Source organism: Mastigoproctus giganteus, chromosome 8, assembly GCF_048544385.1.
Source record: "Mastigoproctus giganteus isolate SK-2022 chromosome 8, ASM4854438v1, whole genome shotgun sequence".
NCBI classification, from domain to species: Eukaryota; Metazoa; Arthropoda; class Arachnida; order Uropygi; family Thelyphonidae; genus Mastigoproctus; species Mastigoproctus giganteus.
In genome coordinates, this window is record NC_143582.1 from 163585130 (window position 1) to 163601693 (window position 16564).

Here is a 16564-nt window from a genome sequence, read left to right on the forward strand (position 1 = left end):
TATTTAGCAATAAATAGATTCTAAACTCTGCACAGGTGAAGTGCTTTCATTTCAATTATTATGATTCTTCACGGAGCCCACTGCTATCGAAAATTCACTGTGAGGATTACCCACATGCAGCAAATTCATCACTGAAAGGGTTAAAGAACAACAGGTTAAATAAAAATAAATAACTTTAAGATGTCTCAAAGCTTTAGTGTTAAGGTATCAAAAATTTTCTGCCTTATGGTCTCAAAATTTTAATAGTTTTATTTTCCTTCCATCAATAAATTCTTTATTAAAAGAGGTATATATATATATATATATATAATATATACAATCTATCCACAAGTTGATGACCTGAAAAATTCTTAGCATCTAGAGGCTGCAACTACAAAGACAGTCAAGTTCAACAGTAATTTTGTAGTTGAACTTCATTTAGCACCAAGTTATAGTCCTCTTTGCATCATTTAACCTGATTATAAAAAACTGTAAGTTCTTAATAAACTCTCAATATAGTATTTTTAGATAAATTTGTGCATTTTTACAATCTTCCTGTATAATTTTTTCTATTTTTTAAAAGTAGTAGTTAAAAACTTTATCACAAAAGGTGGAAAAATTTTTTCTTAAATATCTGTCCAAAGTACAATTCATTTTCTATTTAGTGTGCTATAAACATTTGTATATATGTATATGTGTGTTTGTGTGTGCACGCGCACAAGTGCATGTTGTATGTATATTATAAAGATCCACTATGAAATGGCTGGATGACACCTGAGACTACTGTTGCGAGATGTGGGATTTGGCACAGCCGAGTTCCCTGGACAGAGGCACTGGAGCTGCCTAGGATCACAGTCTTGAACAATAACAATGTTGAAACTTAACAACAAAACTGAAAACTCATATCAAACAAATGTAGGAGTGTTATCCTCTTGAGGTCTTGTATCTGCATCACTATAATTGGCTTCACTGTCTTCTAATTCACATACATTAGCAGATAAATCTGAACAGGAAGGACATCCTCCTACTGATACTGAAAGTGTATCCAATACAGAGTTCCTGTTGACATCACCACAGTCACCATTCTCTAGTGCAAGTCGAAACCCACGTCCACCCTGTGAAGGAAAGCCATATATTTTAACATCATCATCTGACATTTCACTTAAATTTTTTCCAAAACTATCCCAGGAAGAACCTGGCAGGCACTGAGGTGGCAAATATTCATTAGGATGAAATTGATATTTCAATGGGCTTGCAGATAAGCTACTTTCAGCATATTCTAAATTGTTAAGTCCACGAGTTCCTTTAATATTCTGGTGTCTGACATCCTCACCACAATTACTGTCTTTTATATTGCTATAGTTAGGTGTCAGAAACTCTGATTTATGCACAGTATGATTAGGATCTTTATTACTAATGCTATCAGTTCTGGAAGAAGGCAACAACTCAATTTGGCTAATGATACTATTAGTATCTGTACTATGTCCACTAGAAGAATCAGGAACTTCATTTTGAGACACTTTAGTGATATCTGATACAGCTTTCTCAGCCCAGTCTGAGACATCCCAGTCATACCCTATAATAGAGTGAAAAAAAAAAAAAAAGATTGAAATATCAATATACTTGATGTTATTTTAATATTGTAAAATTAGGCTTATATATTTATTGGCAATAGCAAACATTGAAATAAAAGAAAATATTATCCAATATTAGTCTAATTAGAAATGATGGCTGAATGAGAGAGAATATTTTTCCTTTCATCAGAAAATATATATGATCAAAAGGCAGAGGGAAAGAAATTTTTAGTGGAGAATTTTTCTAGCAGCCTCTCATCAAATCTACATTTACTTCATAAAACTTGATTATTTCACATAAACATATGAATATATAAATATTCATATGTTTACGTGAATTATTTCATATAAACATATGAAGAGTCATTCAAGGAAGCATTTAATGAATAGTGTTTTCAAAACAAGAGTAAATACTTTCTTTGATACAGAGAAAGGTAATAAAACAGAAAAGAACTTATATATATATATATATAATAAAAATCATTTCAAGAAATAAGATTTTCATTTTCAAGTGTCATAGTGAGTTCCATAGCAAGCAGTAGAAGCAATTCCTACCATCCTGCAAATAGAAGTAACACACTTGCCCAAGACTGAACGTTGACTCAGTTGCAAAAAACTATAGTTGTAAATATGGAATTTATAATGGTATGCATTGTAGAGGCATATTTGGTTCAAAATCATTTAAAAAAGAACTGCAAAATGTACAAGCCCCAAACAAAAAGCACATTTCCATAGTTAGTACAGAATTTCCACAATATGGAATATTTAGCTGTGTTTGATATTGTTGGAAATGAGACTATGTAGTTTGTCAGCTTTTTAAATCGGGTCAGTTTTGTGATATTTCTAGTTTTTTTCTAATAAGTTGTAAACTGTAGAAAAGAAATAATTTTAATCTTCTGTCACTTGCACCATCAATTTTAACAAAGATACTCGCATGATCAACTGTGTGATCCCCTTTTTTGCTTTAATTATAAAAAAATTAATTTTTAGTTTTTAATGAATTTAAAATGGTAATCTATTAATTGTTATTTGCTAAACTCCATTAATAAATATCAAATGAAAATAAATGAGAGAAACCAATAATAATAATAAAGTTTTTATTGTACATTTTAAAATTTAAGGTGCTAATCCTCGACACAAACTCAGATGCTCATGTGGCTTTTGGCAGACAACACAAATGTCTGTATTTTTGTCAGCTGTTCGTGTTTAGCCAGTGAAATCTATGGCAAGATTAGACATCTGTTGGTGATGTACCACAGATGCCATGTGGAAATGGATGTTGTCTAGAAAGGGAAACAGGAGGGGGGAGATTACAAGGCCTGTTGTTGGCCTGCATGAGCCTACCAAATTTATATGCATTGTTTTAGAGCTACTAAGGGCATAAACAAGAGGCATAATATAGTTTCTTATAAACTAATGCCAAGAGCATAATAATAAATCTGATGAATTTTAGGTATTAGTTGTCATGAGATGCTGACATTATAGGAGTATCAGAAACATGGTGTCACTCATCATATAGAGGATTAAGAATTGATGTAGCTGAGTGGTCAAGAGCACGAGTGCACTGGGGTTCAAGCCCGTGACTGCTAAATACGATTAACAATTTGTATTGATTGATTTATTGTAAACTCCACTGACCAGGTGGTTGTGCCGGAGTATAAACAAGAACTTTTTTTTTATATATTTTTTTAAAATATAGTAATTACAATGTGTGCAGAAAGGACAGACAGAAGGGGTAATGATTTAGTTAAGAAGCACAAAGTTCTAAACAGTAAATGACCAGAAGACACAGATTGCTAGTGCAAAAATGAGCCACTCTGAAATAAAATAAAATAAAAGTACTGGGTGGGAGTATGTTATAGGCCTAATGACAGTGATGAGTATAATCAAAAAACTATACAGACAAAAAAAGCAGGCCAAATCAGGAATTCTTATCATGGGGATTTTAATGTATTATCATGGTTGACTGCTGGAACAAACTTCCATCTGTTGTTGTGGAAGTTGAAAGCTTAAATAAATTCAGGACAGAACTAGACAAACATTTGGAAAGAATGGGTGGGTGAAATGGGAAGGGATTTTTTTTTGGCTGATGCTGTATAAGCTTGCTTTCTTGCATCATATGGCTCTACTAATGCTAATGCTTCTATAAAAAATAAATTCATATATCAGATTCAATTCTAAACCTATTTTCATTTTTGATTTTGTTATCTTTTAATAGAACTACTAAAAGATAACAAAATCAAAATAAAATCAAAATAATAGACTGACCATTATGCCCCAATATTAATGGTAATAATGGGTTCATATGCTAATTAAGCAGCACCTGTGCTGCTATCTATTTTCTATTTTCTTTTATATAAGCTGGTTCAGCTTACATTATGTCAATGGTGTGGCTCTGCTTTAGAGTGCTGTCTGTTCTATAATTTATTTTTTGCTGCATAAGGACCACTGCGGTGCAAATCCCCTCTGCATTGGTGGATCGATTAAGGAGGAATGGGTGGTTTGGTTCTTCGATCTTTTCGCCTTTATGACGATTTATATAGCGATTGAAATGCAGCTATTCCATGACCATTATTGGCCTCGTGGTCCTCAGTCAAGGGCATAATGGTCAGTCTATTATTTTGATTTTGTTATCCTTTAGTAGTTCCATTAACCCTTTTTGGTGATATTTCACGTCTTTCAGAACTGGTACCTTTCTGGGGGTACTGCTAAATTATTATGTAATTGGCATTATTTTAAATTTTATATCAGTTTTTTTATTGGATTTAAAGCGCTAAATTATATAGGGTTTTTTGGCTATTGTTTATGTCTTACCTTTACTTTCCCTTTCCCGTTCGTTCGTTTTATTTTGGGTTATTTTTATGTTAATTTTCGCTCTACAGTTTTTGCCATACTACTGGCTTATGTTTTATTTTATTTTATTTTATTTTAAAAATATTGGATATATCTTGGCCTCATATGGAGGATGTGCATGTTGCTGCCTCTAATGAAAGCTCAATATTTATTTATTTATTTTATTATATTTTAACTTTTGTCATTATTTAAATATATATATATATATATATATATATATATATATATATATACATACACACACAGTGGGGCTTCGTACAGTGAATGCCCCATACAACAAAATTTTTGTACCACGAACCTGGGTTTTAACCTCTTACTTTACTATTTTTCCTTATTTTCGTGTCAAAAAATACTAATTTTTTAAATAACGATTTTTATTGCTTTTATGCTCTGTAATACGGTGCTTGATTATGGGACAAATTGAAGTATTCAATGAGATATTCAATGTTGTATATTCCTAGAATTATTATCTTGATCAGAACTGCAATATTCTTCAGTCATTATCCATAATTAATTCTTCATTATTAATTATCCATAATTTCTTATCCATAATTAATTCTTGAAAACGAAACAGACAACTTTGTGCAGCACAGTGCTCAGGAAAGAACACCAGGCAACAACAATATGCAAGGTATCAAGCAGGCGTCAGCTGACGCTTGTCTCAGATAAAAATATTCCAAGAAACGCACCCACTGGCAAATGGCCACAAGAGCCATATTGTGATGAATGCACTACTTTACCACACTCCGACGGCTTCACTTGGGTGACCCTTCACTGCTTCTGACGGCTTCAATCGGGTAAGTATTGAAAGAACACAAATTTGTACATGACCACGAGATATTTCGTGGTCATGTACGAATTTGTGTACGAACAGTGGGAACCATGAAGAAGAATAAATAGTATATGTAAATGGTGGCCTATTTTTTGTGGAGGGTCCAGTACCAATTAATTTATTTCCCATAGGATACTATGGGAAATCGTGTTTCATACCACGAACATTCCATACCATGAACCGGTTCGTGGAACGAATTATGTTCGTGGTACGAGGCCCCACTGTGTAATAAAAGAATAATAGCATTAAGAAGCTAAGTAATCATGGAGGGTGGAGTGTAACAGTACGAAAAGGAAGATAATGTTAATTATGGACCAGGGACACTGCATTAGCAAAATGTACCCTACAGCCATAATGTGTATATATATATAAATATATTGTATGTAGAAAGTGTGAAGAAGAAGATTTTTGTTTAAACCTATTGAATCTACAGTATACACTAGAAGTGAACTTGACTAAATGGATAAGGAATGTAGCAATATATGATAGGATGAGGCGACCAGGTAAGATATGAAAAAGAGAGAGACAGATAATAGACAAGAAATTAAAAATAAAGATAAGAAATGGAAACGTGACCAAAATAAGATTACATTGCAGTGTTTTTCACAATTTCAGCGTTTTCATCAGAGGCCATCCACCGAAATTATGAGAAAGACGGCAACATTCTTGCTTCTGTTTCTGACATGTTCTGTATGCTATGGTACATGTGTGCTGTAGACACGTATTAAGAACAAAATTTTAAATTTTGAAAATTTGCGGCAAGAATAAGGTCTAATAAATTGTGCCAATAAATGTAATTATATTACATGGGCATACAGATCATGGATGACCTTACCTTACATAAGCAAGTAAAAAGAATTGAAAAAACATTTATTCCTTCATTCCGATATCATTACTTTAGTTTTGTCAATTCTTTTTACTTGCTTCTATAAGGTCATCCATGATCTGTATGCCCTGCATAATATAATTACATTTATTGGCACAATTTATTAGACCTTATTCTTGCCGCAAAATTTCAAATTTCGTTCTTAACATGTGTCTACAGCACACCTGTACCATGGCATACAGAACATGTCAGAAACAGAAGAAAGACCATTGCCGTCTTTCTCAATTTCGGTGGATGGCCTCTGATGAAGACACTGAAATGTAATCTTATTTTGGTCGCCTTTTCATTTCTTATCTTTATTTTTAATTTCTTGCCTACAATCTGTCTCTCTCTTTTTCATATCTTACCTGGTCGTCTCATCCTACCATATATCGCTACATTCCTTATCCATTTAGTCGAGTTCACTTCTGGTGTATACCGTAGATTCAATAGGTTTAAACAAAAATCTTCTTCTTCACACTTTCTACATACGAGATATATATATATATATATATATATATATATATATATAACATTAACACACTGTACTGTATCATAAGATGCATTTTTTGTTAAACAGAGTCAGCAGAATGACTTGATAAACTGGACTTTTATGACCTTACATTAAAATTACTTTATATACATTTATTAAATACAGGTTGACCATCACTAATCCGGTTCCACTGCCAATTCGGACATAATTTCCGCGATCGTAATTTCAAATTTCCCGGGTCGGCGCACTGACCTGCTGCTACTGTTTTGGTGGTGTTGGTTGCAGCATCAGCTGTTGGCGCAAACCCGCAAACACTGGCAAGCCATTCCCACATGTTTTTCTGCATTTATTATTATAACCTGCTCACATTTAGCCCGAGCCATGGTCCCAATGTATAAAGGAAGTGCCTCTCGTGGTGTAAAGCACAAATACCGTACATTGTCCATAACAGATAAAGTTGAACTTCTGGAAAAACTCGACAGCGGTGTGTCTGTGAGCAGTTTAAGTCTGCTTAATTGTAAATTCCAGCAATTTCTCTCAGTTCCTCTTATTTTAGTAATTTTCTTTTAGCCATTCCATTTTAGATTTTTTTTTTTTTTTTTTTACAACACACTTGTACAAACTTACGGAAAAATACAACACAATATGATGGATAATACAGCGTGCTAACGAACTTGTTTGCACAAAATCTCTAACAATACTGACAAACTTATTGCAATGTTTAAGAGTTTATTTTATTGCAATTAATTTTATTGCACGATCGCCGCATGTGCAATAAACTAATCACAAATGACCTTCATGTGTATGTGGCCGACACGGCTTCTCAAGAAATAAAGTAACCTACTGGGCCACATTGGCCACATATATGTGACATAAAAAAAAAAAAAAAAAAGACTTATTTTTTGATATTTTAAGCGAAAAAACAACAACACTGACATTACAATATTTATTTTAGTATTACTAATCAAATTATTTGCTAAATATTTTTTTTTGGCCCCTGGGGAATTTCTTTCTTAAACTAGCTTGACAGTTAACGTGTTAAAGGTAGGATGAGGTGGTTAGCTGTTGGGTAAATTCTATGTGCTAAAAAAACCACCGGTGATCTGGTACTCCCACAGGTCCCAATGCTGCCAGATTAGTGACGGTCGACCTGTAATTCTGAATAATACTTAAATTATTTTTAATAAAAAATTTCCATGTATACTCCACTACAGTTCCAAAGGACCAGAGGAGTTCTTGATGTCATTATAAGTGCTTTATGTAACTAATATATTGCACAACAATTTATAAAGAAGTGTATATTTTTTGTTGTTTACATACAGGCATCCTTGTATGTTACTGCAGAAGTCCAGCTAACCCACAAATGGAGTCTCATGAATTTTCATACCCTTTAACTCACAAAAGTTCATGCTAGCCAGCCTTATGATTAACAAGAAAATAAATAAAATATCATAGTAACAACACTATAAATTTATAGTGCTGCTACTATAAAATCAGATGGCTAAAACTGATAAAAGATATAGTATTATTGTAAAAAAACAGGGAAAACCCTCATACTTTTCCTATCACCAGAAGGTGGCCATTCAATTTCATTTTGATACATGTTATTAAAATGAGGCCAATTGCAAACATATTGGATGGTTGAAGTGCTGCCACAGTACTTGCAGACAGGAAAGTTATCAGCATTAAATAGAAGAGAATGCATAAGATGACTATATCCTATGCAGTCATCTTATCCATTCTCTATGCAGAGTTGTACTTAATATACTATAATTTGTTTGTAGCCTGCCCATGCCACGAACCCTGCCATTGTGAATATATCACATTATGTATCATTTGCATATAGTCTCTATAGGGAACTAGTAGGCCAAGATTATTTGTACAAATTGCTGATGTGCCAGCAATTTTTTCAGCCAAAGTCATTTTCCTTAATATGGTTAGGGGATCTGGTAGAAACATAATCAAATTCACAGTCACAGAGAGAATGCATCATCTACTGGATCGGATCCAAGTGGGATTGGATGAGGATTATACCTTATTGCTAATAAAGGTTGAAATGTAATTCAAAGGCAGCAAGTTTTGACATGAACCAAGGCTAGCTATAGAATGCGTAATTCAGCAGTGTATATGTTTCATTCTGAGGGGGAGGTAATTTTTTTCAGATACAGTGGTGGGAAAGGCAATGGCAGAAATCATACATGGCTTTAACTTTGTGCCACTGTCTCTGTAGACTAGGAAAGAAGTCAGAATATTCGGCTTGGTGTGCTTAATATTCTGACTTCTGATATTCTTAGTTCTTAAGTAGACAGAATGCATATCAGCATTTCCTCCCAGCTTTTAGAGAAGTCATATTCTGGCACATGAAAATGCCAAGGTGGAAGGGACTGCTCTGTTAACTGGACAACCTTTTCTACCACAATATGTAAATCTCTGAGTAACTCTTCAATGCGGTTACTGAATGGAACAGCTGACTGTCTAAAGAATCTCATCATGCACATTTTCCCATTGTGGTTTAGAAAGTAATGTTTATGTAGGGTGTATGGCAGGGATTTCAGCTTAAAAGCATAATGTAGAGACAACTGCTTTCACATAACGGACTCTCGTTAGGAAATTCTCGACAGGAAATTCTCAATATTCTCCAGTAACAATAAGAATCACCTGGTAGTGTATAGGAATCACCTGATAGTTCAAGAGGAGTTCTTAATGTCATTATAAGTACTTTATGTAACTGATATATTGGCACAAAAATTTATAAAAAGTTGTATATTTTTGGTTGGTACATACAGGTATTCTTGTATGTTACTGCAGAACTCCAGCTAACCCATAAATGGAGTCTCATGAATTTTCACACCTTTTAACCTACAAAACTTCATGCTATACTTGACCACCAGAAGTACACTGTTTTTGGTAGATAAACTGTGGCCCATAATTTAATCAAACACACAACGATTATTCCCACAAGTGAATAATAGAGACAAAGTGAGGCACACTGGTGTACACCTTATGAAGTGTCGGGGAAGGAGAGCACAGAGGGTATTCAAGACTCTTTTTGCTTTACGTAATGATTGTTCTGAAAAAAAAAAAAAAAAAAAAAATCCAGCTTTTATCTATTATGAGTCTCATATATATTATTATCAGGACCAGAATAACAGTTTGTTCAAGTCTCAATTCAGGTTCAGTATGAAGATTCTGATTGTGGTGAAAGTGTATGCAAATTATCTTCTCTAACGAGAACAGGAGGCCATTAACTGAAGAGTTGTGTTGAGCGATGGTTTGTTGCAATTGTCATTCAAAACCCTAATGTTGCATGCCTGAGAAAATATGCTTAGGGTTGCAAAAGGAAGTTATTCTGTGGTGAAATTCTGATGCCAAAGAGTGTAGCACTTAAAACTGACCTTTTAGGAACTCCCTCCTCTTGGTAAAATGGCCGACAGAGAGGATGGATCCTACACAAACTTGGAATGACCTAGGGAATAAAAAGTTTCTAATGAAAAATAGGACGAGGCTTCTCAGACCAAAGTTATAGAGATCTTTTATATAACATCATATTGCCAAGTTGTGTCCTACACTTTTTCCATATCAAAAGACAGACACCAGGTTGCTCTCATTTTAGGAAAGAACCTTGATTAGACCTTTCCAGTCTAATGAAATGGTCCAGTATGGACCTGTTCTGTGGGACTGCATCCTGTAGAAGAGGTAATTTGCTTCTAAGTACTATATGAAACAAGCACTGATCATTGTTTCTAGGATTTTATTTTGTACAAACAACTAGTCAGACAGAGTGCCACAGTTCGTTATATTTTGAATTCTTTCCTGGCTTAGTGAAGGCAAAGATGATTGCATTGCACCAGAAGTTTGGAAATTGTTGTTTAACAAAAGATTTCATCACAAAGGAGGAGCAGATGATTTACACAATCCGATGAAAGGTGTTTAATCACTTCATTATGGATGCCAATTTGGTCTAGCAGCACCTGCCCAAGTAAGAGTAAGAGCTGTTTTCAAAACCTTGCAGTGTTAGATGATCTGCAAGGTTTGTCCTGAAACTGCTTGGTGGACAGATTTATTGCCTGCTTTTAATTTTTCTGTTTCATGTCTAAGAACTTTGGGGAGTAAACTGTTGCAGAAATGTGAGTAATTTTTCCTCCCTAGAGCATAAGTTTTCAAATTATGTTCTGTGAGATTTTTAATGACTGAGGGGAGTGGAAAGAGAGAGAGAGAGTGTCTCATGTTTGCATTTGATTAAATAATGTAATGAAACCCTCTTATATGAACAGATCAAAGTTAGTTTAAGTGCTTGGGATCTAATTACACTAAATTTGATACAAAAGTAACATTTCAGGATCCTTGCCAGATCCTAATATCAGACCAAGGCATGAACTGATACCAGCTCCTCACTCCTTGGCAGTCAAACTAAGTCTGCTTCCTGCTGACACTATAATTGCATTAAAGAGGATTATGACTTCCCCATCTCTATAAGCAAATATTTGATAAATCATTTGTAGAACACAATGGGCTTTCCTTGCAGCCTGTCTAACTGCTTAGAGAATTTCATGTCTAACCATATCATAATTTCCAAATCCTTTTATCCTTTATATAATTTAACTCTACCACTTGTACAAGTTATGTTGAGGTTGCTGTTTCCTTAATACCTTGCATTTTGCTGCCACTTTTCTGATTATCCTTGAAGTAAAATCATCCTGATGAAGCATTGCTTGGCATTACTGACCTTGATGTTGTCTGCAAATTTTGAAATCATGCCCAGTATCCCTTCATAAATGTCATTTAAGGAAAAAAAAAAAAAAAATCCACAGTGATCCCAGTACCAATTCCTGGGAATCTCCACTTCTTATGTTAGTCCAATATGAGGAGTAACCATTAATCATAACTCTCTGCCTCCTACCCTGAAGCCATCCTGAGATCCATTTAAAGATTTTCTCTGTGACTTCAACATGTTCCAATTTATAAAGCAACTCGTCATGCAGGATTGAATCAAATGCACTGCTGAAATTCAAGTAAACAATGTCAAATTATTTGCTAGAGCCAGCTAATGAGTGACACTGTCAAATAGCTAACCAGGTTGGTTAAACATGCTTTTCCCTTTACAATCCCATGATGTGTTTCTTTCAGAATTCCATTTCTATTGAAATGATCCTGTAGTGCATTCTCAATTGCTGCTTCCATGATTTTCGCCACCACTGAAGTCTGACCAGTTGGTAGTTATCCACTTCACCCTTTGAACCTTCTTTAAGTATTAGTAATACAGTGGCATTTCCTCAATCCAAGAGAATCTCTCCTGAGTCCAGTGATACCCTCATAATTAACCTTAATGGTTCAATACACTCTCTCACTGTTTCCCTCAGAATTACTGGATATATGCTATCAACTGCTATTGTCTGCCTTTAGGCTCATAAGTTTTTTTTAATAAATAATCTGAAATTTCGATATCACTAATTTCATGCTTGCAGCTTCATCCCACAGTTTCTCCACACCACAAATGGTCTTTCATGCATAAATTATGATGAAAAGTACCTATTCAATTCATCTGCAATATCAGCCCACCTCAGTTATCTGAGACTTTCTTACACCCAATACACAAGGGTCCAATCTGATTTGCTCTTTTAATCTTTGTACTCGCACTTGTAAAAAACTCTGTCTCCATTCTTTGATTTCTCATAATCTGCTTATTCACCTAACCTTTTTTTAATACTATTACAAATCAACTTATAACTGTTATAGCTTTAGTAATTTTTATCACAGTAATTTTCCCATGCTGTCTTTTTCTGTTCTATTAAACTGGTTAGCTCATTATTTGTCTATCTTGGCATCCTCTTCATGCTATATTCTCTTTGTGGTATATATGTATTTATGGCTTCTGTTATATAGCTTTAAAAGTATACCTAATTTCAATGTATTCTCACTCTATGTGCTATCTCCCCTGTTGACACAGAACATGTAGCTCCTAAGCTGTCATAATCTCCTTTTAAAACCAGGGGCCAAAGTTGATGACGTTGTAAAGCAGATATTATCCTTCAAGTGAACAAAAAGGGTGATAATGTTTTCCACATTGGCATGAATGAGATTAAGAGTAGGAGATCTTGCAAACTTACTTAACAAGTATGGGGAAATATCGAAGAAAAGTTGCTAGTTAGGGTTAAATTTGAAAGTGTCTGCAATTCTGTCCAGACATGATAGGGGGAGTACAAGATGAGAGCCTTGTCAATCAATGCTAAAGAGATTGTGCAAGGCTCATGGGGTAGAATTTTTCTCAGCGTGGTCTGTGCTTGTTAACAGGAGAGATTGTTTCTTTAGGGATGGGATACACTTAAATAGAAAGGGTGCAAGGATATTTGCTGATGCTATTGTGGCAGTGTTAGGTGGGTCAGAAAACTGCTAGTTTGGGGTGGGTATGCAGATTAAGAGATTAACAACAGAAGCAGCTAGAGGTGAAAGTGATTCTTGAATTACTTCTATTGGAACAAGCAGCAGTCTTGAAAGCAAGGTGCTGGGGATTTCAAGGACTGCTGGGAGTCATCATGAAACAAGTAAATACATGGGTTGTGTTAGGGCAATGAAGAGTAAGAACAGATGCATGTATACTTGCATGTACACCTATGCTAGGATTATAGTAAATAAATTTGATGAAATTGAAATGCAGGTCAAGACATCAAATGCAAACATTGTTGGGATAACAGAGATGGGGTGACACTCAGATAAAAGGAATGCAGAATTTCTTGTTCAAGGTATTCTTGTTTTTTGAGATGGTCTCCAGGGCGGTATCCCCTATGTGCCACAGTAGTGTCTGAAAAGCAAATGTGCCAAAGCCAGAAAGTGTGAATAAGTATTGATGTGTAAAGTTTGTGTGTGTGTGTGTTATGCTGGGTGTTGAGTGCTGGCACCTGGCAACTTCACAGCTGGGGGGGGGGGGGGGGGTAGCAAACGCTGCCCACTGCACCCTGACTCCCATTCTAAGCCATGTGAAGGCATACCAGGGACTACTGGTCCATAGTCCCAGTATCAGTAAGTATCAGTAGTGTAATCCAAGTTCGAGAAACATAATATGCTCTCAATAACATAACACTGCCAAAAACAATCAAACCAATCATCTGTCTGATTCAACCCTAATATTACTAGGACTATAGTTTAATGTTTTGCAATAAAGCAAAACATTACTATCAGGCAAAGACTCTTAGTGGGATAACAAGAAAACCTGTTATCCCAATAAATAAGGAAAATGAAAAGAAGGGAACATAACGTTGGAAGTAGGAGTAAAGGAATGGATGGGAAAGAGAAGAAAAGCAAGGGGGGGATGAAAGAAATAAGCATCCCCAGAAGAGAAAGAAAGCAAGAGTTCAAAGAGTAAAGAATATAAGACACTAGTAGACAAAACTTATGCAAATCGATAAGGCCACACAACCAGATAAGGCGCCTCTGTAACCAGGTGGGCAGGAGTGGCAGTATGTAGCACACGCTTCTTGATTAGAGCGGGTTCAAGGTCGTGACCACTAAATGTGGAGGATGTGGAAAGGTCAGGGAATGACCACCGCATATCCCCGGAGGAATATGGCCTTAGTTGCTAATGCTCCTAAAAAAAAACAAAACAACAACAACCAGATAAATAGTAAAACTAATCCAACTTAAGGAATGTAGAGAATAATCTAGTCTGACTTAAGGAATGTAGAGAATAATCCAATTTTATTAGACCCCTAAATTTAACACTGAAGTCCAGCTATAGGACCAAAAGAAATAAGATGTCCCACCTGGTTTACAAAATAGATATCGCCATCCTCAAGAATTATTAGTGAGTTGGACTAGGAGAGTTGGAAAAGAAGCTTCCTATATCTAAAATAAAGGTAATCCCTGTTGATTTATAATAGTAAAACTAATATACACATTATTTACAAAGCCATCAATTTAACATTTCTCTAAACTAGAGAATAGACAAATCACTATTTACAACAAATAAGTTAATACCAAATTTGGTTATCAAAACTATAATCGTTTTTGGAGATTAATTTAATTTATCCCTTGTAGGAAGGGTACTTTCACTCCTGCACTTATGCAAGAAGTAATCACAAAACATAAGCCATCAGTTAGAACATTCTGAATAAGACAGTAAAGAAAACTCTAACATTCTTCAATGAAGCGATAATGATGATATCTACTTTATCATTTAAACTCCATCCAGTTTAGAAGATACACGTTAATTAGCCCTATCAGGTAGGTTAACCAACAGACATATACCCAAAAGGCCACATAAACATATAGCATGTATCTGTTCCATGCTTGGTTTGTCAGGTTTCTCCACATTTCCCAATGAATCAACAATTAATACATATAAATCAAACCTTATCCTAAGTTTGGCCCATACAATCAATTCAAGATCAAATGAGTAAAAACATTATTTCTTACATTAAGCTAAATCCAGAGACATAAGGATCTTGCTTCATCCACAACTGGCAGATCGACAAATTGGAACAAACCTATCAACAATTTCCACAATACTTCTATGAGCCAATGTCACATACTTAGAAGAGAAATCCAACCATGTACACACCAAGTCTCATGAAGAGTGGCTAAGTATCAGTAGTGTAATCCAAGTTCGAGAAACATAATATGCTCTCAATAACATAACACTGCCGAAAACAATCAAACCAATCATCTGTCTGATTCAACCCTAATATTACTAGGACTATAGTTTAATGTTTTGCAATAAAGCAAAACATTAATTCAAGCATGACCAGTTCAGCAAAGTACAGTTCCAGCACCACCACTTCAATTTAAAAATAAAATCACAGAAATTAAAAACCAGATCCCCACAATTCAAATGCCAACCAAAGGAAACTGGCAGTCTTTTAACACACAAATACATTCAACACATTGTCAATACAATTTCCAGGTTTTAATCCAGAATCAATAATCTGGGCAGACACATGGGCCCTTAATTTCGGTCCACAGATTATTTACAACTATATATAATATTCCATTCATGAAACAACCAGCTCAATATCTTTTCATTGTCTTCTATTAATCTTAGAATCCACATGCATACTAATTAAGTAGTGGACCACAATTGTGTCATCATTTCTAGGTATATCTCTATTCATTATAGGTTTCATTCTGTTAAATAGCTCATCTGCATATTCAGATAATGCCAAAAAATTATCATTATTCTCTAAGAACTGAGCCAAATTGATTGAATCATATATCTCAGTTAGGATCTGCAGCTCATGTCTAATATCCAGATAGATGTTACAGTCAAATAGGATGTTCCAGTCTCAGGAGCACTGCAATGACAGAGAGAAGAGCTAACCAAACCCAAAGAGAATAACTTGCTGTTAAGGCTCCCGTGTCCTGTTATCAGAAAATTAACATTTAGACCAGGATTAAACCAGTTTGTGTGTTTATTATATTCCGAGACATGAGGAACGAATTTATTTGTAATTCTATATAACTCTGATTCACTCCAGTCTTGTTGCCAATCATCACTTATAAACTCACTCTGAAGCCTAGCAATATCATCTTTTTCCAGTAAATCGAGATTCAGAAAGTAATTTCCCACTCCAGCTGGTAGATTTTTCTTGCGATGATACTGCAGGTACTGAAAAATTACCTCATATTGTACTGGTATCCTACAGAGGACCTGCAGAGCCATGGTCAAAACCATTCTGCAGGCCCTAAACACAGATCTAGACAGCCAAAAGAAAAAAGCTCTGTGCCTGAACAAGGTACTTTCTAACTAAACAATGATTAACTCTGGATTGCTAGGCTCCAGCAGTATTCACCTCCACAGGATCTGATTTATGCAATTTTTCTGCCACCTTACTGTGGGTTAGGTTTTGAGTTGGAATTGTTAGTGGCGTATTATTACTTTGGTCCACTAACTATGATTCAGATGTAGGCTGAGTCAATAGTGCTGATCGAGTCCAGTTAGTGATCACTTTGTCGGAAGAGACTGACACTTCTGTCTG

At 35.1% G+C, this 16564-nt stretch overlaps 1 protein-coding gene across 8 annotated transcripts in view; it reads right to left on the bottom strand.

Moving 5' to 3' along the window:
• Positions 1-330: 330 nt before the first annotated feature.
• The window catches only part of LOC150081977 (fat-like cadherin-related tumor suppressor homolog), a 1021521-nt gene continuing 1005287 nt past the window's right edge, over positions 331-16564 (bottom strand). For 6 of the 8 annotated variants that reach the window (XM_090379029.1, XM_090379028.1, XM_090379027.1 and 3 more), the window contains one exon: positions 331-1555. In XM_090379029.1, coding sequence (XP_090235155.1) covers positions 885-1555 — 671 coding nt within the window. In that variant the 3' untranslated portion in view covers positions 331-884. Of the gene's footprint in view, positions 1556-9991; positions 10063-16564 lie in introns of all 8 variants that reach the window. The other 2 variants (XR_016547261.1, XR_016547260.1) reach the window with 1 other exon arrangement.